Source organism: Pseudophryne corroboree, chromosome 5, assembly GCF_028390025.1.
Source record: "Pseudophryne corroboree isolate aPseCor3 chromosome 5, aPseCor3.hap2, whole genome shotgun sequence".
NCBI lineage: Eukaryota > Metazoa > Chordata > Amphibia > Anura > Myobatrachidae > Pseudophryne > Pseudophryne corroboree.
Window position 1 is genome coordinate 446616946 of NC_086448.1, and position 21940 is coordinate 446638885.

At 43.2% G+C, this 21940-nt stretch overlaps 1 protein-coding gene across 1 annotated transcript in view; it reads left to right on the plus strand.

The window, feature by feature from the left end:
• The window catches only part of LOC134929613 (dynein axonemal heavy chain 5-like), an 837675-nt gene that overhangs the window by 370148 nt on the left and 445587 nt on the right, over positions 1–21940 (plus strand). Inside the window, exons 41-46 of the mRNA XM_063925200.1 lie at positions 2817–2989; positions 7800–7978; positions 11540–11727; positions 16124–16318; positions 17634–17768; positions 18802–18991. Of these exons, the coding sequence (XP_063781270.1) occupies positions 2817–2989; positions 7800–7978; positions 11540–11727; positions 16124–16318; positions 17634–17768; positions 18802–18991 (1060 nt within the window). The remainder of the gene's footprint in view (positions 1–2816; positions 2990–7799; positions 7979–11539; positions 11728–16123; positions 16319–17633; positions 17769–18801; positions 18992–21940) is intronic.

Sequence of the window (21940 nt, forward strand, 5' to 3'; positions counted from 1 at the left end):
TGTATGTGTGAACGCCAACACACTGTAGTACTGCAGAAATCATTATGAAGCCTTGGGATGAGGGATCACCCTCCCATCCTGTCTACAATAAACTTGGGGAAATCCTTATCTGAAAGAGCAGGGTCCCCTTAATGGTCTGGTGATCACCTTTCAATATCAGTCTGTACTGCAGAAATATTAGCAAACCTGGCAGATGGGTGAAAGCACTTAACTTTTCCCCCTGCTAGTACCTACATACTCAGGGTCAGGACACCCTCATTAGAAAGAGAAGAATACCCTCTTTCAATCAATGTGCGCGCTTAGTAGATATTGTCTTGTGACTACTAAAAAGTAACACCCTATACAATAGTAAGCGTTAAGAAGTCTAGAGAAGGGGGATTCTAATGTCCAGGCCTAACACACCCTGGCATCAGTAAACACAGGAATTCTCTTAGTTGATGTCATTGGTTGTCTGCCTTGTTGGACTACCATTGTATTAATATACATTTTCTGTGTTTTATTCAAACTTGACCTGCACAGAAAAAATGCATTATAATAAGTCCACATACATTATCTGTAAAGCAGTGGTAGTTAACTCCATATGCAATTAAATAAAACCCTCTAATTTTCATGTCCAGGTTATAACCTCAAAATGTTGGTAATCTGGTGGTAATAATCCTTGTATATTATATAGCTCACACTGTTTATCTACTGTGAGCACATTTACCTCTGCTCTGATCCTCCCAAGTTATAGAAAAATCCCCATAATCCTGGATGTCCAAACTAAAGATGGTTGCAAATGATCAAACACAAACAATAGGCCTGATACGGATTTGCAAGGAAGGCAGAAAAAGCATGTAGCTTTGTATCAGGAACAAACCATTTTGCAATGCACAGGGAGAAAATACTGTTCTTTTATATTTTTTCTGTGCAGAGTAAATACTGGTTGCTTTTGCATGTAGCCCAAAAATGTTAGATAGCTTTATTTTCACACTCCAATTTAGATTTCCCAAATCTGGCTCTCTCTGTGGGTGCAGTATGTTATGCCGGCGCTTGGGACCCTGGCTCCCAGCATCCCGGCGCCGGGATCTCAACTGCGGGCATGCAGGCAGCGGAGTGAGCGCAAAAGAGCCCCTTGCGGGCTTGTTGCGCTCGCCATGCTGCGGGCACAGTGGTGCGCTACGCGCGCCACACTATTTATGCTCCCTCCAGGGGTATCTTGGACACCCCAAGAGAGAGAATAGTTGTCGGTATGCCGGCTGTTGGGATTCCAGCGTCGGTATGGTGAGCACTGGGATCTCTACAGGCGGCATTTCAAATGCCTCCCCTCTCTGTATATGTTACATCTGCAATTGCTTGCTTCTTTGGTTTGCTTCCACATCTGAATAACCTCCAATAAGTAGTATGATTTGTTCCCAATTTGGCAACTCACGAAGCGGATAACTGGATCACCAGTGATCTGACATTATGTTTGGCAGATGCATGTGCATATAAACAGATAACAATCCTCTGCCAACCATATTTACGGGCATGCCAGTCATTTTGGGCAGGTGGACATGGTGATATGAAGTCAGTATATCCATATTGCTGGGTGTGATCAATATTAGTCACATTCAAGAGCCTGTCCAGCTAAAGGCTGCAGATTTGCACCTGGATAAACCACGTTCTAAAGCAAAGGGAACCAATATGTAGAGAAAATGCTCATTGCTTTTGCATCGTGCACACAATACTGACAGCTATGGTTTTTACAGCGCAATTTAGCACTGAGGTAAAATGCACCCTCCTCTCAATTTTTTATCTGTCTATACTGGGATAAATATGCCAGTCTGTACTTAAAGGACCATTTGTATATGTTCATGGTGAGAAAATGTTGACCAGCACGAATTCTTGGATGTTGCAGTAATGTGGTGAAACAGGATGCAGTTAAAATGTCGCAGGACGAGATCCTGGTAGCCAAAATACTGATGCCGGAATCCCGAACGACGGCATAAGACAGGGGCAGTACGGACGGTGTAATGGTTAGCATTACTGCCTCACAGCACTGAGGTCATGGGTTCTATTCCCACCATGGCTCTACCTGTGCGGAGTTTGTATATTCTCCTCGTACTTGCGTGGGTTTCCTCCGGGTACTCCGATTTCCTCCCACAATCCAAAAATATACTGGTAGGTTAATTGGATTCCAACAAAAATTAACCCTAGTATGAATGTGTGCACGTGTACATGTGGTAGGGAATATAGATTGTAAGCTCCACTGGGGCAGGGACCGATGTGAATGGCCAAATATTCTCTCTGTAAAGCGCTGCGGAATATGTGTGCGCTATATTAATAACTGGTAATAAATAAATAATAAGACAGGCATCAAAGTCCCGACAGAGGTCGGGATCCCAGTGTCAGAATACTGACAGAATACTGACGCCTGGAATACCGATCGTGTACGCGCTCCCATCCTGCCACGGGGGGTGGGAAGTTAGGTTTAGACATTAGGAGAAGGGTTAGAGTGTTAAGAGAGAGAGGTTATGGTTAGGTACCGGGGAGGGGTGGGGGCTAGGGTTAGGCACTTTCAAGGGGAGGGTTAGGCACCTACAAAGGAGGGTTAAGGTAGGGGGCAGGGGAGGCTTAGGGTACTTTCTGGGGGGCTGTCTGGATTCTGATGGTCGGGATGCCACTGTCTGTATTCTGACCATCAAAATATCCATACTGAATCTGGTGAAACTGAAGGGTTCACATAAAATATATTAGTTTGCAAGGATGTAGGAGATGTAGTAAGAAATGACAATGATAGACTTGATCAAAGATAATAATCAAAGATGTCATTTTATTTTTGCTTATTATTGTAGGTCCGTATGAATATAAGATCCGTTTCAGATTTTGAATGGCAAAAGCAATCCAGATTTTATTTCATAGAAGATATAGATAAATGTATCATCCAGATTACAGATGTGGAATTCAGCTACTGCAACGAATACTTGGGCTGCACTGACAGGCTGGTCATTACTCCTCTGACTGATAGGTACAGTATGAAGGACATGAGCTGTAAAGAATGATATGTCACTTTCCTGTGGTGTGTGAATGGTAATATCACTGATGCGATGCTCACATTTACAGTGTGCATGCCAGATTTTTTTTTATTTACATTTTCTTATGTGCATAAGTCTGCTGTGATGTGAATTCCAATGCTCACCTCATTATATCAATATACATTCACTGGTTGAGCAGTAATTAACCATTGACCTATTATAGTTTATCTTGTATGAATACCTTGAGTAAAAATCAATTGCATTAATTGCTTTCTGTTATATTTAAGAACCCTTGATCTAGGACTTGCAATTCCCAAATGGTGGCTGCTTCTGCAGGTAGGGGATAGGCCACAATTCCATGATAAATGGACATAGAGCTTAAAACATATATTTCAAAGCTGGTACAAGAATCTGGCATTATTAATCAGGTGAAGTGCTCTATTTTGCTAATAGAAGAAAATAATATTAATTGGTGCTCTTTAAACTATCTACGTTCTTTCATTTTGTCACAAGCCTCTGAGCGTCTTATTCCCCCCGTGAGTCCTGGTTGTTGCCTGGCAACCAGGGCATTGCGTTTTCGATCCGCAAGGGCCGCCAGTCCCTGCTTGTCTCTAGGCAACCAGGGCGCCGCTCAGCTACTGCTTCTCTGGTTGCCTAGCAATGATACCACTCATTGTCAGTGAGTGGTGTGCATGCAGCACTGCAGCTGCATGCAGTTGTTAATCAGTTAGGCACTCCCAGGCTGCCTTTTCCTATTGGTTAGTGCTTCTGTTGCAAGCCAGCCAGTCTAGTTCTCTGTGTTCCCGTATTCAGCCTTCAGAGTGTACCAACTGCACAGTGTTCATTCCATCCGAAAGGTGGCTGCATACCATCCCTCTCTGTTTGGGCTGGGATCCCCACCCAGTACTGACCTTAATCCTCTGTGCTGCAGTGAGTGAAGTTCCTGTTCGTTACACTTGATCTCTAGCCTATCTTGGGAGACTGCTTGAGGTTTAAGTCCAGGTGACAACCTAAGTACTGGTGTGCACATCAAGCACACCAGTAAGGGAACAGCGGGGGCTGTTATTGGCGGAAGACCCCCACAACGGCTCTAGGGGTCTCACACGAATAGTGTTAGAGTTCCATAACACATTTGCCTATAAAGTAATAAAAATATATGTTTAATTAAATGATCACATAATATCTCAATATCAGGGTTAATATGAAAATAAGGCAATTTAACAGCCATACATAATTATTTGTCCATGAAATGGTGACATTAAAACATACAACAGTAAAGCTGATTCTGTTAAAGAAAAAGATTTTGAGATATTACCTCATAATTCAATTTTATATTAAAATTGATATTCATTACCCACTTGGTGATTTTGTTACTTTATTAAACAATGTGCCCAGGTTACACAAAAATTACCATATTTATGTAGATGTATCCCCAGGATGTCCCCATCTTGCAATATAATTGTGACAATCTACAGTTAATTCTGGGAGCTAAATTTATCAGTTTTGTATACACACACAAAGTAACATGTCTCTTGTATAGTGATTCAATTACTGGCTTTGAAAGTAGGCTGATCTGTCAAGGATAACAATAGATAGCACTTTCAATAGTATTTTATATAGGGTTTATTGTTGGCTGCTGGGTTATCAGTGTTCTCCCCTGAAAATTTTTCTAGCCTGATGGCATCAAGAAATTACTAGGTGGAGGCCTTTGCACATTTTTTTTCTGTGGACACATTTGTGTCTTTTAAGAGCTCTCTGATACTGGGGGTAATTCCAAGTTGATCGCAGCAGGAAATTTTTTAGCAGTTGGGCAAAACCATGTGCACTGCAGGGGGGGCAGATATAACATGTGCAGAGAGAGTTAGATTTGGGTGGGTTATTTTGTTTCTGTGCAGGGTAAATACTGGCTGCTTTACTTTTACACTGCAATTTAGATTGCAGATTTAACTCACCACACCCAAATCTATCTCTCTCTGCACATGTTATATCTGCCTCCCCTGCAGTGCACATGGTTTTGCCCAACTGCTAACAAAATTCCTGCTGCGATCAACTTGGAATTACCCCCACTGCCCAGTTGCTTTGTGGATGGAAATATTTTTTTAGCAGCTCCCAGATACTGTTCCCACTTGCTGTCTTGACTTATAGCTAGCCTAGATACTGCCCCCAATTGCCATCTACACAGATTTCCCCCCTGTAACAAACACGTGACGTGTCCAAAAGTCACACCGTGTTGACGTCAGTGCATCCCAGCTTTCAGACGCGTCACTATGCCAGGATATTCACTGTGCCAGGAGGGGTGAGTGCTGGTGCCAGGCAGCAGGGGATTATTGCTGGGCTGACCGCCAGAAAGATACAGCCTGGGGAGAACAATGCATTGTACATGGCGACCCCTACCCACAGGCCTGTTATACTGCTTTCACAGCACCCCTCTATCTGTCATACTGCTCTAACTACACCCCCATCCTTAGGCCTGTGATACTGCTCTGACAGCATCCCCCCATCTGTCATACTGCTCTGACAGCAATCATCTCCCACCCATCTGTCTCTGTAACCCACCCAAAAGTCTGTCGTACTGCTCCCCCCTTTCCCTCGCCATACCTGTTACTCCTGGACCCTGAATCTTACCAACCACCTGCAGGATCTCCCTCTTCAGCCCCCTGTGTACTTGATCAGTTCCTCCAGGCTCTGCTCGCAGTGCTGCCTGTACCTCCCGAACTTCTGCAGCACATTCTTCAGCTCCTGCTCCACCATCACACACTGCTACATGCCCGCAGGCTCGGGGGGGGGGGGGCTTCTCTTCCCCAGACAGTAGCATGAGCAGATCCTCAGCTGGGGCTGAACCAGCTCCCACCAATGCAGCCTGTGCTGGACTGGGGCATCCTCTCTGCCAGCACTGGTCTCTCCACTCGGACCTCCTCTGTCACTATGTGCACTCCCTAGGCGCCACCGGCACTGACACAGCTGCTGCTTGATTATGTTATTATCGTGGTGAGCGGCTGTAGATGGGGCTACATCACTATGTGGGCAGGGTTAGCCGGATACGATACACACAGGTCCCGCTGCTCGGCCAGCTGCCTCTGGTGTCTGATTAGCTTCCTGGGGAGGACCACTTTTGGATGCATCACTGTGCCCAGAGGTGAGAGTGCCGGTGCCGGACGGCAGGGGATTTTTTCTGAAAAACAAAGCCTGGGGAGAACACTGATTATGATGATTTGTTTACATTAATGGTGGGAATTGTATGGTGAATAGAGTTTATCATTGTAAAAAGGTGATTCTGTTACTGGTAGAGTTACCCAGGACCATTTCTCATACATCTTCTGAATCCCCTTCTCCATTCACCTCTCCCTTCATGGTTGCAGCTTCCTCAGATCTCCTGGCATCCAACAAAAACATTGTAAAGGCCCTTAAAGAGACTTTGGTCCCTCTCATGAAGGAGGAGGCTGACTAATTTAAACAGCCCCTACAGGAGACTAATTCTAATATATTGCAATTAACACGGATAATTAGCTAAATCTTAGTGAAACATTTTGTGATATCTTCCAGCTGAAGCAGCAGTGCACAAAGCTGCATAATCAACACCTTCAAGTATTGCATAAGCTTGGTGATTATGTTGCAGAGGAACCATTTGTATTTGTAGACTCAAACACCCCCCTGCAGGGCTGTAACTAGAGGTGTACAAGTGATAATATTGTACAGTGCTTTGAGAGCGGCATGGTCACTGCATGTGTCTTGCAGGGTGCCTGGAACGGCAGATCTGCAGAGCCATCTGGAGCATCCAAGGGCAGTTTCTCTGTTTCCTAGAGTCGACAGGCCCGCCCCCAAGGCATGACATCATGATGTCACAGGTTTAGGGGGTGGAGGTGGCACTGGGCTGCACATGACACATTTGGAATACCCCACAAGCAATTGTATATATATCTACAGACCACTCACTTTGCCCATTTGGTACTCCATCAGTGACCCTCACTGGACACCCCTCATTCGTTCTCATTTGTCATTTATCTGACTACATCCTTATAAAGCTAGGGGGTATATTTAATAACAGTCGATTTGGAATGATGTTGATCGATTTTTGGTTGATGTTGGGTAGATTTTTGATCGATTTTGTGTTTCAGGGTCTATATCACACATTGATGATTTTTGACATTGTTTAAAACTAAAATATGTAAAAAGCATCTGTTAGTTAGAACTGCAGTCTTCTGAGTCCTGTAGGCATTGGAGGGTATCCGGATGATAGATCAACAGTGTCTAGATAGACAGTCAACAGGTCATCACCGTATGGTCAACATGCATTAGGTCGACAGGGTCAAAAGGTCGACAGTGCTTAAGGTCGTCAGGTTCAAAATGTTGACAGCTTCAAAAGGTCAACATGACAGTGGTCAAAACACATACGGGGTGGTCCACATGTTTTTTGGGGGCTTTTCACATATTTTTCAACTTTTGCTAGATTTACCATCCACATGGACTACGATTGGGAATAGTAACCTGTGCTTTGCGCAGAAGTATTCTTTTCTGAAAGCTATTACCCCAGTAATGAAGGTGGTCTAAGTGGGGTTATTCCGTTTAGACTTGTAGCCAGGCGAAGAGAGTTCTGCATGCTTTTATAATACAGGAGTGGAGTTAATTATTTATCTATATATATTCGTTCTGAAAAAGGGATAATTTCATCCAAAAAGAAAGTAAGTTGACAGAATTATGATGAATCCAGTTGCAGGTTTTTTTTCCCCATTTATTCTTGAGCCATTCTGCATTTGTTATAAAGGCTTACTACTTCTCCGTACTTCTCATTCCTGACTTTTGCAGATGTTACATTACCCTGTCTCAGGCACTGGGAATGAGCATGGGTGGAGCACCAGCAGGGCCTGCTGGAACGGGAAAGACTGAAACCACTAAGGACATGGGCAAGTGTCTTGGGAAATATGTGGTTGTGTTCAACTGTTCTGACCAGATGGATTACAGGGGTCTGGGCCGTATATACAAAGGTATGATTTTCAAACCATAAAATCATTTTGCATTATCTAGCCTTGCGCATGAGTGGGAAAATAGCCTAATTTTTGCGTACTGATACTTGGGATTCCTGAAAATCTTAAAGAAAAGTGTAGAGCATGACCTATCTAATGAGCTTTTGTGCATTTTAAGAAATTTGATCACATTGACCATATCTTGATATACATAAGGCTTCCCTGACTACACATGTGTTATTGGCTTCATTAAACTTGATCTGTTTAATTTCCTAATGTCCAAAACTACTTGGCTATCAATATAACCAAAATTTCTGTTTTTGTCTGAAAATCTTTTCTCCTCAGAGCCTTTTTTAACCCAATGTGGATATGGGGCCTTATTTTCGGGCCAGTGTGCACGTGCAGGGCCCATTCTGCGCGTTTCCGAGTGATGCGAACACCTCTGCCTAATTGAGAGACAGATGCGTTCTCGGGGCGTTCGGAGGTGCAACATGGTGTTGCGTGGGTGTGGCGATAGGAACGCAGGCAGGTCGGGACCGTTTTCAGAGCGGCCCCATGACGTCATGTACGGAAGCTGCGACGGGTATTATGGCCGGGCTGTGCAGGCAGGGGGCTTCCCTTGTTTTGTGAGGGCTTCGATGCAATGCAATTGTGAACGCATTGCTGGCGGCCATTAGCATGCCATTAGCCTGGGGCCCAGCATATGAGTGCTAGCAGTTGCGGTAAATTAGCAAAACTGCAACTGAAGCTGAATAAGGTCCATGGTACACTGGGGGTCATTCCGAGTTGTTCGCTCGCAAGCTGCTTTTAGCAGCTTTGCACACGCTAAGCCGCCGCCTACTGGGAGTGAATCTTAGCTTAGCAAAATTGCGAACGAAAGATTAGCAGAATTGCGAATAGACACTTCTTAGCAGTTTCTGAGTAGCTCCAGACTTACTCGGCATCTGCGATCAGTTCAGTCAGTGTCGTTCCTGGTTTGACGTCACAAACACACCCAGCGTTCGCCCAGACACTCCTCCGTTTCTCCAGCCACTCCCGCGTTTTTCCCAGAAACGGTAGCGTTTTTTCACACACTCCCATAAAACGGCCAGTTTCCGCCCAGAAACACCCACTTCCTGTCAATCACACTCCGATCACCAGAACGAAGAAAAATCCTCGTAATGCCGTGAGTAAAATACCTAACTGCATAGCAAATTTACTTGGCGCAGTGGCACTGCGGACATTGCGCATGCGCATTAGCGACTAATTGCTCCGTTGCGAGAAAAAAATAACGAGCGAACAACACGGAATGACCCCCACTGTTCATGATGTACAGGTTAAATCTGTTGTTTTTTCTTGGAATATCATGGTAACAGCCAGTAGATGGCAGTGCAGAATAGGTCAATGTGCATGTGATTACTGAATCTGTAGTCATAGAGATTGAATAGATTCAATTAAACAAATTAAAATTCACAGAAAAGCAAATTTGAAAATATTTGGCACATATATAAATTAATGGTGCATTTAATTTGAATATATTTAAATAACTGAGTGGAGAACGATTACAAAGTAGAGCGTAAGACTATTCTCCATTTTAAAAACCATGTTAAAAGTATAGCTGGCAGTGTAAATAGTGTTAGCCCCAAATAAGAATATAAAGTACATGCAGTAAAGTACTCCTACGGTAGCAATTTTAATGCCACAATACAGTACTGTATATACAGATGTATTTTATGTAATACTTCTCGCCAGGCAAAATGTAAGTAATATAGGGTCTAATTCAGATCCCACTGGATCTGAGGCACATAGCGCAATGTACCGATGTTTGGTACTTTGCACATGCGCTGGACGTGTACTGCGCATGTGCAGTATGGATCCTGCTTCGGTGGACTCACTATGGCTGCAGATGTCACTAGATTGACAGCAATGTAAGCTCTCGCGAGCAGGGCCCTCTTCCCTCATGTGCTTATCCTTTTCTTACTTTATTAATCCTCAACTGCCCAAATCACGCAGTTTTTTGGCCACCTGGAACTTATCTCTGTCATTTACTGGTGTAGTTATGCTTAGTTACCCTGTACTTGTCCTATATTGTTTTCAACTGTAAGTCACTGTTTTCCTGTTTTGATTATGTGCATATGTACTCTGTAATTGGGCGCTGCGGAACCCTTGTGGCGCCATATAAATAAAGGATAATAATAATAACTGTTTGGGGGCGGGTGAAGGATTCAGTTTCCGACCGCACAGGCGTGTTGCCACCATTTTGTGGGAGTGCAGATGTTAGGATCTCTTTCGGAAGACGGAGATTCCCTGGCCTTTTAGTAGGAACCGCGGCTGCCGGCTTGCATGATCCCGTGGGTCACTCAGCTGGCTGATGGTGTCGCAGTAATGCAAGCAAGAAGGCGTCTACTTATACCAGACGCCTGCTGCTGCATTACCATACTAGTAAGCAGCAACGATGCCACCTCCAACCACAACTGAATTAGACCCATAGACACTTTAAAATAAAAATCTTTTCACATTTCTGTACAGGTAGCTATTGTGCCCTGTTCTGCTACTTGGAATCTTCTGCTGAGGCTGGAAAATAAAGTGCCTATCTATCACATACCTATTCCTGCACCCTGACTTGTAAATGCACACTACAATGAGAGCATACACAGTATAAGTGACTGTAATATTGATAAATAATTCAGTGGCCAGTGTCCCATTTAAATATTGAGCAAAATATTCATATGCAGTCTCTGTAAATTGGCGCTGAAGAAAGATGTAGAGATCTATATGAAATGATTAGCAAGCAGCAGAGTTAAGTAATTAGACTGTCTAAACCTAGTGTCAGTTCATGCATTCAGCTGCTTTGTGTCTCCAAAGCAGAATGCTGCCAGTACCTGGACTGTGACCTTGCCAAATTATATACAACAGTCCTTATTTGTCGCCCTCTGCATCAAAAGGGTTAACAGACGTCTGCAGTCATTTAATTCAATGCTTTCTGAATCCTAATGCAAGTATTTCTGGATGAAAGTATTTAAAAGCTTAAGGGAAGAACTGAATGGAAAAGCATTTCCTCCTTATGAAAGCGCAAAGAAAGTGTCCAAGGTCATGTTATCATAAAAATGTATCCCCGAGAGGAGCCTGCACAAGTAATATTCTCTTCCATTGTTTTCTTCCACAATTCTAAGGAGCACCTTCCTTACAGGCAAAATCCTGCTTCTTAAATGTGATGGGGATGAGATTTGTCACACAGTGCATGGTATTGATGTAGTTTAAGCCTCTTCCTTCGGTGAAAGGTGCTCGCACATACTTATCTCTCTTATGCCATCACGGCTCCGTTTGTTACTTCCCCATTAGTATACTATATATTTCAAATGTATCTTTATCAATAAACTTAAAACAGAAATCATAATGGCTACATTATCAGTAAGCATTATCCATCATTGTTCTCACGGAAAGAACATAATGTACAGTTTCACTGTAGAGTTTAATTAAGGGATGAATTTGCACTATTAGGGACTGCTAACCTAAACATGCCATTATTTTGAATGTGTTCTATATGGAAAAAAGTCCTGGTGGGCCTGTGATTTACGGTCCTTTGATTTGTGTTTGGCACAGGTTTGGCACAGTCCGGTGCTTGGGGCTGCTTTGATGAGTTCAATCGCATTGAGTTGCCTGTGCTATCAGTGGCTGCACAACAGATTTACATAGTCTTACAGTGCAAAAAGAACAAGAAAAGCCAGTTTATATTCACAGATGGAGATGTTGTTGACATGGACAGAGAATTTGGTATATTTTTAACTATGGTAAGTATATGTAAGCCTGTATCCGGATATATTTAGGAACTCTGCTAATGCTATTTGTTGTGTAAAATGAGAGTCTTCTGCAATAGAAATGTAAATAAATGTAATTGTAACAGAGTAGTCCTCATCCATTGTCAGTGCAACACAGAGTATCTTGCAGGAGACACAGCAGCATGCATGATGCATTCCTGCTAACAGTAATACAGACAGAGTATCTTGCAGGAGACACAGCAGCATATCTTCATGCTAACAGTAATAAAGACAGTTTCTTGCAGGAGACACAGCAGCATGCCTTCATGCTAACAGTAATACAGACAGAGTATCTTGCAGGAGACACAGCAGCATGCCTTCATGCTAACAGTAATACAGACAGAGTATCTTGCAGGAGACACAGCTGCATGCCTTCATGCTAACAGTAATAAAGACAGAGTATCTTGCAGGAGACACAGCAGCATATCTTCATGCTAACAGTAATAAAGACAGTTTCTTGCAGGAGACACAGCAGCATGCCTTCATGCTAACAGTAATACAGACAGAGTATCTTGCAGGAGACACAGCAGCATGCCTTCATGCTAACAGTAATAAAGACAGAGTATCTTGCAGGAGACACAGCAGCATATCTTCATGCTAACAGTAATAAAGACAGTTTCTTGCAGGAGACACAGCAGCATGCATTCATGCTAACAGTAGTACAGACAGAGTATCTTGCAGGAGACACAGCAGCATGCATTCATGCTAACAGTAATACAGACAGAGTATCTTGCAGGAGACACAGCTGCATGCCTTCATGCTAACAGTAATACAGACAGAGTATCTTGCAGGAGACACAGCAGCATATCTTCAGGCTAACAGTAATAAAGACAGTATCTTGCAGGAGACACAGCAGCATGCCTTCATGCTAACAGTAATACAGACAGAGTATCTTGCAGGAGACACAGCAGCATATCTTCATGCTAACAGTAATACAGACAGAGTATCTTGCAGGAGACACAGCAGCATGCCTTAATGCTAACAGTAGTACAGACAGAGTATCTTGCAGGAGACACAGCAGCATGCCTTCGTGCTAACAGTAATAAAGACAGAGTATCTTGCAGGAGACACAGCAGCATATCTTCATGCTAACAGTAATAAAGACAGTTTCTTGCAGGAGACACAGCAGCATATCTTCATGCTAACAGTAATACAGACAGTTTCTTGCAGGAGACACAGCAGCATGCCTTCATGCTAACAGTAATACAGACAGAGTATCTTGCAGGAGACACAGCAGCATGCATGATGCATTTCTGCTAACAGTAATACAGACAGAGTATCTTGCAGGAGACACAGCAGCATGCCTTCATGCTAACAGTAATAAAGACAGAGTATCTTGCAGGAGACACAGCAGCATATCTTCATGCTAACAGTAATAAAGACAGTTTCTTGCAGGAGACACAGCAGCATATCTTCATGCTAACAGTAATACAGACAGAGTATCTTGCAGGAGACACAGCTGCATGCCTTCATGCTAACAGTAATACAGACAGAGTATCTTGCAGGAGACACAGCTGCATGCCTTCATGCTAACAGTAATACAGACAGAGTATTTTGCAGGAGACACAGCTGCATGCCTTCATGCTAACAGTAATACAGACAGAGTATCTTGCAGGAGACACAGCAGCATGCCTTCATGCTAACAGTAATAAAGACAGAGTATCTTGCAGGAGACACAGCAGCATATCTTCATGCTAACAGTAATAAAGACAGTTTCTTGCAGGAGACACAGCAGCATATCTTCATGCTAACAGTAATACAGACAGAGTATCTTGCAGGAGACACAGCTGCATGCCTTCATGCTAACAGTAATACAGACAGAGTATCTTGCAGGAGACACAGCTGCATGCCTTCATGCTAACAGTAATACAGACAGAGTATTTTGCAGGGGACACAGCAGCATGCCTTCATGCTAACAGTAATACAGACAGAGTATCTTGCAGGAGACACAGTAGCATGCCTTCATGCTAACAGTAATAAAGACAGAGTATCTTGCAGGAGACACAGCAGCATATCTTCATGCTAACAGTAATAAAGACAGTTTCTTGCAGGAGACACAGCAGCATGCATTCATGCTAACAGTAGTACAGACAGAGTATCTTGCAGGAGACACAGCAGCATGCATTCATGCTAACAGTAATACAGACAGAGTATCTTGCAGGAGACACAGCTGCATGCCTTCATGCTAACAGTAATACAGACAGAGTATCTTGCAGGAGACACAGCAGCATATCTTCAGGCTAACAGTAATAAAGACAGTATCTTGCAGGAGACACAGCAGCATGCCTTCATGCTAACAGTAATACAGACAGAGTATCTTGCAGGAGACACAGCAGCATGCATTCATGCTAACAGTAATACAGACAGAGTATCTTGCAGGAGACACAGCTGCATGCCTTCATGCTAACAGTAATACAGACAGAGTATCTTGCAGGAGACACAGCAGCATATCTTCAGGCTAACAGTAATAAAGACAGTATCTTGCAGGAGACACAGCAGCATGCCTTCATGCTAACAGTAATACAGACAGAGTATCTTGCAGGAGACACAGCAGCATGCCTTCATGCTAACAGTAATACAGACAGAGTATCTTGCAGGAGACACAGCAGCATGCCTTCATGCTAACAGTAATACAGACAGAGTATCTTGCAGGAGACACAGCTGCATGCCTTCATGCTAACAGTAATACAGACAGGGTATCTTGCAGGGGTCACAGCAGCATGCCTTCATGCTAACAGTAATACAGACAGAGTATCTTGCAGGAGACACGGCAGCATATCTTCATGCTAACAGTAGTACAGACAGAGTATCTTGCAGGAGACACAGCAGCATGCCTTCATGCTAACAGTAATAAAGAAAGTATCTTGCAGGAGACACAGCAGCATGCCTTCATGCTAACAGTAGTACAGACAGAGTATCTTGCAGGAGACACAGCTGCATGCCTTCATGCTAACAGTAGTACAGACAGAGTATCTGGCAGTAGACACAACTGCATGCCTTCATGCTAACAGTAATACAGACAGAGTATCTTGCAGGAGACACAGCAGCATGCCTTCATGCTAACAGCAATACAGAGGATCTTGCAGTAGACACTGCTGCCTGCTTTCATGCTAGCAGTAGTACAAGCAGAACATATTGCAGTAGACACAGCAGCATGCCTTCATGCTATCAACAGTATAGACAGAGTAGCAGCATGCCTTCATGCTACCAGTAGTAAGGACAAAGCGTCTTTCAATAGACACAGCAGCATGCCTCCATGCTAGCAGTACTACAGAAGGAGCATCTTTTAGTAGATACAGCAGCATGCCTTCATGCCAGCAGTACTACAGAAGGAGCATCTTTCAGTAGACACAGCAGCATGTATTCATGCTAGCAGTTGTACAGACAAAGCATCTTGTGGAAGACCAGTAGCATGCCTTCACGCTAACAGTAGTACAGACGGAGCATTTCTCATGTGGGAGGCGGAGCTTCTGTCTGCACTAGTGCCTGGCAAGGAGGATAGGTGAGATAGCAGGAGGAGTTACACTGGCTGCCAAGACTGTAGTCCGATACTCTGATATTCACCACCGGTAAGGGGAGTGCAGCAATTGAGAGATGTGTGTTCAGAGAGATAGCGCCGGCTGCAGCTAATAAGAGCCACAGCCGTTGCAGGCATCAGATGACTGATGCTTAGTGAACAGCCCAGCGCCGTCGCTGCTGGTGACCTGGGCTGGGAGCAGGTGAGACAATGGAGTACAAGTGCTCCCTACATGGCTGGGGCCCGGCGGCAACTGACTCCATTGTCTCCAGCATTTCCGCCCCTGCCTACAGTACTAGCTGTCAGTGGGCTTTTATCCTTACCCTTAGTGGGGAGCAAAGATCAGGAACAGGTTTGTGTTACATTTACTTTATCTCAGCCTGTGGCTGCGGATGAGCAGTATCTTTTCCATATAAAACTGTCTTCACAGTTTATCATTTCCTCTGCTGACCCATTTTCATTTTGTATTACTACCATCAGTTCTATATTGACAAATTAAAAAAAAGTTCCCTTTGCACTCTTCTTCCTGACACACAGTAGTCAAGATGCAGGCTATATTTTGAGAGTAAACAGTGATCACATTCACAGACAAAGAAGGCAGAATACCTCTAGATGCAGTACATCAGGTAATCCAGTGTAAATCCACAGATGACTATACTGTGGATTATTCTGGAAGAATCAAATCTGGGCTGGATTAGAAAATATCTGATGAAATTATTTAAAAAAAAAAAATGAGAGAAATAATTAAAAATGATTTAGCGTTAAGTTAAATGGTGTAAAGTTATATAATGATGTCTTGGTAGAATTTAAAGGTGTTCGTTTGTTTCCAAACCTTTATTTTATGTCTGATAGAATCCAGGCTATGCGGGTCGTCAGGAGCTGCCTGAAAATTTAAAAGTTCAATTCCGTACAGTGGCAATGATGGTACCAGACCGTGCTATCATTATGAGAGTAAAACTGGCCAGTGCTGGCTTCCGAGACAACCAAATACTCAGTCGAAAATTTTATACCCTCTACAAGTTGTGCGAGGAACAATTATCCAAGCAGGTGGGCCAAAAACTATGGAACTCTCGTAGACACTGAGGCTGTTTTGATTTTGAAACGGTTATTCAGCCAGTTGCGCAGCAGTATGTACTGTATAACAATAAGAATTATGGGGCAGCCTAATAAGTGCATAGTATTAATATGTTACTTTACAATTGCAGTTTGTTGGTTGACCTAACATTTTTCCTATGAACATGCAAGCTAAATAAAGTCCATAAAAGTGTCATATTGTGGAGGATTTCACTTATTATACTGCTATTTAAATCAAATTCTTTCAGTGGTTATTACATTTCGTAGACATGAAAGTTACAAGTGCATTGATGTGACAAGTATAACTACAGATGATTGTAATGTGTTAGATCTCTGTGTTCTTGTCACACAGTGCAAAATCCTGCAATGATAGAGATATATATTCCAATTACATGGAACAAGCAAAGCTCTTGCCTACAGTTTATTTTATTTTTTATGTTTATTGAGTTTTCAATAAACACAGAGAGATGGGATACACAGCAGCATCAAATAGTTAAAAATATGAAGTAAAAATTAAATATACAGGTAGCTTATAAGAGTATACGAGTGCAATGAATAAAGAGGTCTTGTGAGGGTACATACCTGAGCTACCCTTCAGCCGACCATCCCACCAACCAATTTTATAAGCTATACACACTAACCAATTGGCCGTTTGATTTCTCTGGCCAGACATCACAACTGGACGAGCTATTAAATTTCAAACCAAAAATTTGCCCGCCCAGTTGTGATGTTGGCGTTTCCTGCAGCCCCACAATGGGTCGGTTGGTGAGTCACCTATACACAGATACAGATGCACCGATATATCTGTGTGGTATTTCGGTGTAGGCCGTACTGCACAGGGAGTAAGACATAATTTACAGACATATTGCCCACCAATACACTAGCGATATATCATTCGCCGGCTGTACAAATGATATACAGATGAGGCTAAGCTCATGTTTAGCGCAATCCGCGGCAAACACAACTCGTTTACCGTGACTACAGTGTCTAATGGAGTGCACGCGCGTACACACCCGCTTTCATTGGACTGCATATACTAATAGTGAGTGGGTGCAACTAGTCTCTACCGCGATCCATTTGCATGTACGAACTGATCACAGCAAAGATGAGGGTGGACACAGCTGTATTGCATAGTGTGTACCCAGTCTTAGTGTTGTATCATATTCATGACAATAGTGGTGATATCATTTGCATAGAGTTTTAAAGCTTCACACATAAAACTAATATACTGTATACAGTGTAATCACGGTTATGCCGGGAAATGTATACATATTTCTTTTCATTTCAGGTTCATTATGACTTTGGATTGAGGAATATTCTGTCTGTCCTCCGAACTCTGGGGGCAGTGAAAAGATCCAACCCTGATGAACCAGAGAAGACTGTAGTAATGAGAGTTCTCCGTGACATGAACTTGTCAAAACTGGTGGGTTTTCTTCTAGATACTTATACAGAGGGCCAGCTAGCAATGTGACATAGTGTTGACATAGCAGGTTGCACACTTGCAGAAACTGGATTTGTTTCCGACAAGTTCGCATTTCAGATTATTTTCTGTTCTTTATGACACAATGTCAACTTACATTCTTTTTAGGAAGATGCTTTAAGAAGTTAGAGAATGTACTTTTTAAAGTGAGAAATTGGTTTTGTTATACGCTCAATTTAATTTTACAATCATTGATTAAATATATCATTGATAATATCACAACTGACTTGTGAAGAGAAAGATTAAAATAATTTCTATCTCCATTAATTATCTTTTACACTTGTCAGTTTAAGGTTACTATATAGTTACCCCTTTGAAATATACAAAATACTGCACTGTACTACAAGATGTAAAATGTGCCACTGTCAGTAGCTATAAATAGGAGGCAATATGAATTGCAGGTGTTCTTCATCCATGATAGCCCACAATCAGATCAAAGTGTGAGACTGTGATATTTTCCTTTATTGTCCAACACAAATCATTTTATTTTATATAGGAAATGTAAAATGTTCCAGCAATAACTGTACAATGTGTGTCATTCACAATACTTATTCTATGCTTTTTTTTTTTTTTGTTACTATATAGACAGTATTCTAAGCCGATAACACTTTTCAAACCAAAAATAATCCCCCAATATCATTACATTTTGACATTGCCATTTTAATGACCAGCTGAGCTCTGTGTGATTCGTGTGCCTGGTAAAAATAACGAGCTGTGCTAGTGGCAATATGTAACTTTTGTGGATTTGTGCAGTTGTCTGACAGATCCTGTGCTTAATACTTCTTTTATATTATTTGACTAATTGTTTTCTTTTTTTAAATACTGTGATTTCAAAATAAAATATCAACCTCATTAGCTCATGGTCAAATGGCAATTGTAGGAGCTGCAAACAATAGTATAATACATATGACTTTCTAAATGATCTGTCTTTGCTGCTTTCGCTACATAATGTATTGACTCTTATATATCTCCATAGGTGGATGAAGATGAACCTTTGTTTATGAGCCTGATTAATGACTTGTTCCCTGGAATAACCCTGGATAAAGCAGGTTATCCGGAGCTAGAAGCTGCCATTCAGAAGCAGACAGAAGAAGCAGGTCTTGTCCATCATCCTCCTTGGATCCTGAAACTTATCCAGCTGTATGAGACACAGAGAGTCAGACATGGTGAGCATACCAATTGTGTGGTCGTGCAGCTGGAACACCTAAACAGCTCTGCATTATATTAGCATGGAGGCAGTGCTGGGTTATGCTGACAAATTAACTCCTTTTGCTATACAATTTTTGTTTTAAGAGAATCAACTGGATCTGAACGGTGTACCATTCCCATTCTCCATAGTTCTAGGTGCTGATAGACCAAATGGGCCATTGCTCACAGCAGGGCCTGATTCTAAAGCTAGATACACACTATAAGATCATCTGTCCAATCTTTCTGGTTGGAACGAAAATCTATTAAATGTACCTGGCTTTTGGGAGCAAATGGTTGATTGTCATTCTCTCCCATGTATTACTGGCTCCAACCAGAAAGAATGGACAGATAATCTTATAGCGTGTATCCAGCTTAAGTTGGATGTAGTGCTGATGTCGGACGTGATTGAGCGGTTTTCTGCTGTGCAGTGTTGGTTGAGAGACGCACGGTCTCTGAAATGTCTTGAAATTGTATTTGCCATTCCCAGGCGGTGACTGGGAGGCAGCTATGCGGACACATGGAGATAGTCCGTTTTATGGGCATGTTGCGGGATTGATGCAGGTGTCTCACTCAACTGGTTGTGACCTGAAGACTGAAGATGCTTCATTGCGTAGACTGGAGGCAATACTCTGACAGATATTCTGCACCTAGTAAGGAGGTTGTTCAAGTTACGTTGGTGCGACCAATCGTTGAGCCTATAGATACATCAGGCTGTATTTCTCTTTCATCCACTAGGGGACACTGGAACAGCTTATACAGCAGGGTGTGAAGTTTGCAAACCGGAGGTGTGGCACAATTTAAAAATTAAACATTGTCTACACAGCCGACTCCTCCCCCTTCACGCCCCTCATCCCTCAGTTTAAAAATTGTGCTGGAGGTACAGCACATTGGAGCTACTGCTCCTTGAAGAAGAAAGAGCTAAATCAGTTTGTAAGTAAGCCGCGTCAACCTAATAAAAGGGGGACAAAGCTGTATATTGCTGAGAGACAAAGATCCCTTCTGAAGGGACCTGCATCTCTATTCAGGAGATCCACAGCACTTCCATGGGACTAAGGAGACAGTGAGTACTGGTAGCCACAAGACCCTGAAGAAAAATTTCACTAGGACTATGGGTTAGCACCAGCTAGAAGCCTCTATACCCTAAGGATAGGTTTCCGGACCAGCATTCATTCCCCTGTTTTAACATAAGCCAGCGGGGGGATGCCAGTTGGAGGTAGCATTAAGGAGCTCAGGAGGCTGGCGGGCGTGACCAGAGTCAGGATTGCCTTGGTGCTAATAGCCACACGCACGCGCAGGGGGGGGGGGAGGCGGCGCTGGACGACTTCTCCATAGACATGCCGGGCAGCGGGGTACGTAGCCGCGGTCCCAGCGAGTCCGTGGAGGCGGACAAATGCTGCCCTCAGAGCACATAGCCTTGTGGCTGCAGGAGCTGAGCACCTTAACGAGACGCGCTGCACGGCAGGCAGCAGCCCCAGTTAGTACAATAAAATACATTCTTGCAATAGGTCTGAATTGACATAGACAGCGGCACAGGGTCTGTTTATACATAGAAGCTGCTAGACATTTCCATTTGCAGCCATCTTAAAAAAAATTTGGGCTGTGGGATTCTCAAAGACTATGGAAGAATTTATGATCAGAATGACACCGCCTGCACAAGCAGTAACCAATGTGCGCAAGGCAGAAGGGTCAGAGGAGGAGGATGGTCTCATTGATGCAGAGGAAGGTGAGTTGATTGAAGCTACCCTGGAAGCAGATTCTCAGGAAGAGGATACAGCAGTTACGGGTCCAGATTCCCTTATTGAAGCGTTAAAGGAGGTCCTAAACTTTAAAGAGGAAGAAGTTATGGAGCCAGAGGATTTTGAGTTATTCTAATCCCAAAAGCCGCATTCAGCAGCATTTCCCATTCCTAAATCTCTCCAGACGCAGATGGAGGAAGCATGGAAGCAGCCTGATAAACGTTTTCAATTCACTACTATTATCAGTGCTTGGGTGAACAAAGCCATAGTAGCATGGGCTGGTCGCATTGTACAAGCTATTGAAGATGAAAATAGCCTGGAAGAAATCTAGCGGAGCATATTCGTGAATCTGCTTCATATATGTGCCAGGCCTCAAAAGACACTAGCAAGATAGCGTCACACATCTCAGCTTCAGCGATATCGGCTAGAAGAATTTTGAGGCTCAAAGAATGGCAGGGAGACTGTGACTCCAAGAAGGCTGTTGAAGCCATTCCCTTTGGGGGGAAAATGTTATTCGGTACTGAGTTAGACAAGTAGATCTCGCAAGCAACGGCAGCGAAATCCACTTTTCTTCCTACTCCTTATGCGAGAACTGCTCCAAAAGCGAGTAGGGGTTATTTGGGCCCAGTGTTTAATTCATTTAGATCACATTCCTTTTGTTGCCCAAGGAAGAGGTTTTGGTGCCCAAACATGTGGAAACAGAGGCAGAGGTCGTTCCCAGACAACAGCCAGAAAGCAGGAGAAGCCTGCTGACAAAACTGTGGTATGATGGTCTCCCAGCTCACCTGGGGTCCCCCTTGGTGGGCGCATGGCTGGAAGGTTTTTGGGACACCTGGGCCAACACCTCACCAGAAGTTTGGATAAATCATTCTCTCAGGGTTACCTGATAGATTTTCAACAGCGCCCTCACAATCAGTTTTTTACAACAGGATTACCTCGGTGCCCTCAGAAGGCGAAGGCATTGCTGACGGCAATTCAAAAATTGCTACGCAAAAAGGTAATTATTCCAGTCCCGGTCTCTCAAAGAGGAACGGGGTTCTATTCGAATCTTTTTGTTGTGCCAAAGCTGGACGGAATGGTCAGACCAATACTCAATTTAAAAGTTTGAAACCAGTTTCTAACGGTCTACAGATTCAAGATGGAATCAATCCAGTCGGTCATTGCAGGCTTAGAACAGGGGGAGTTCATGGT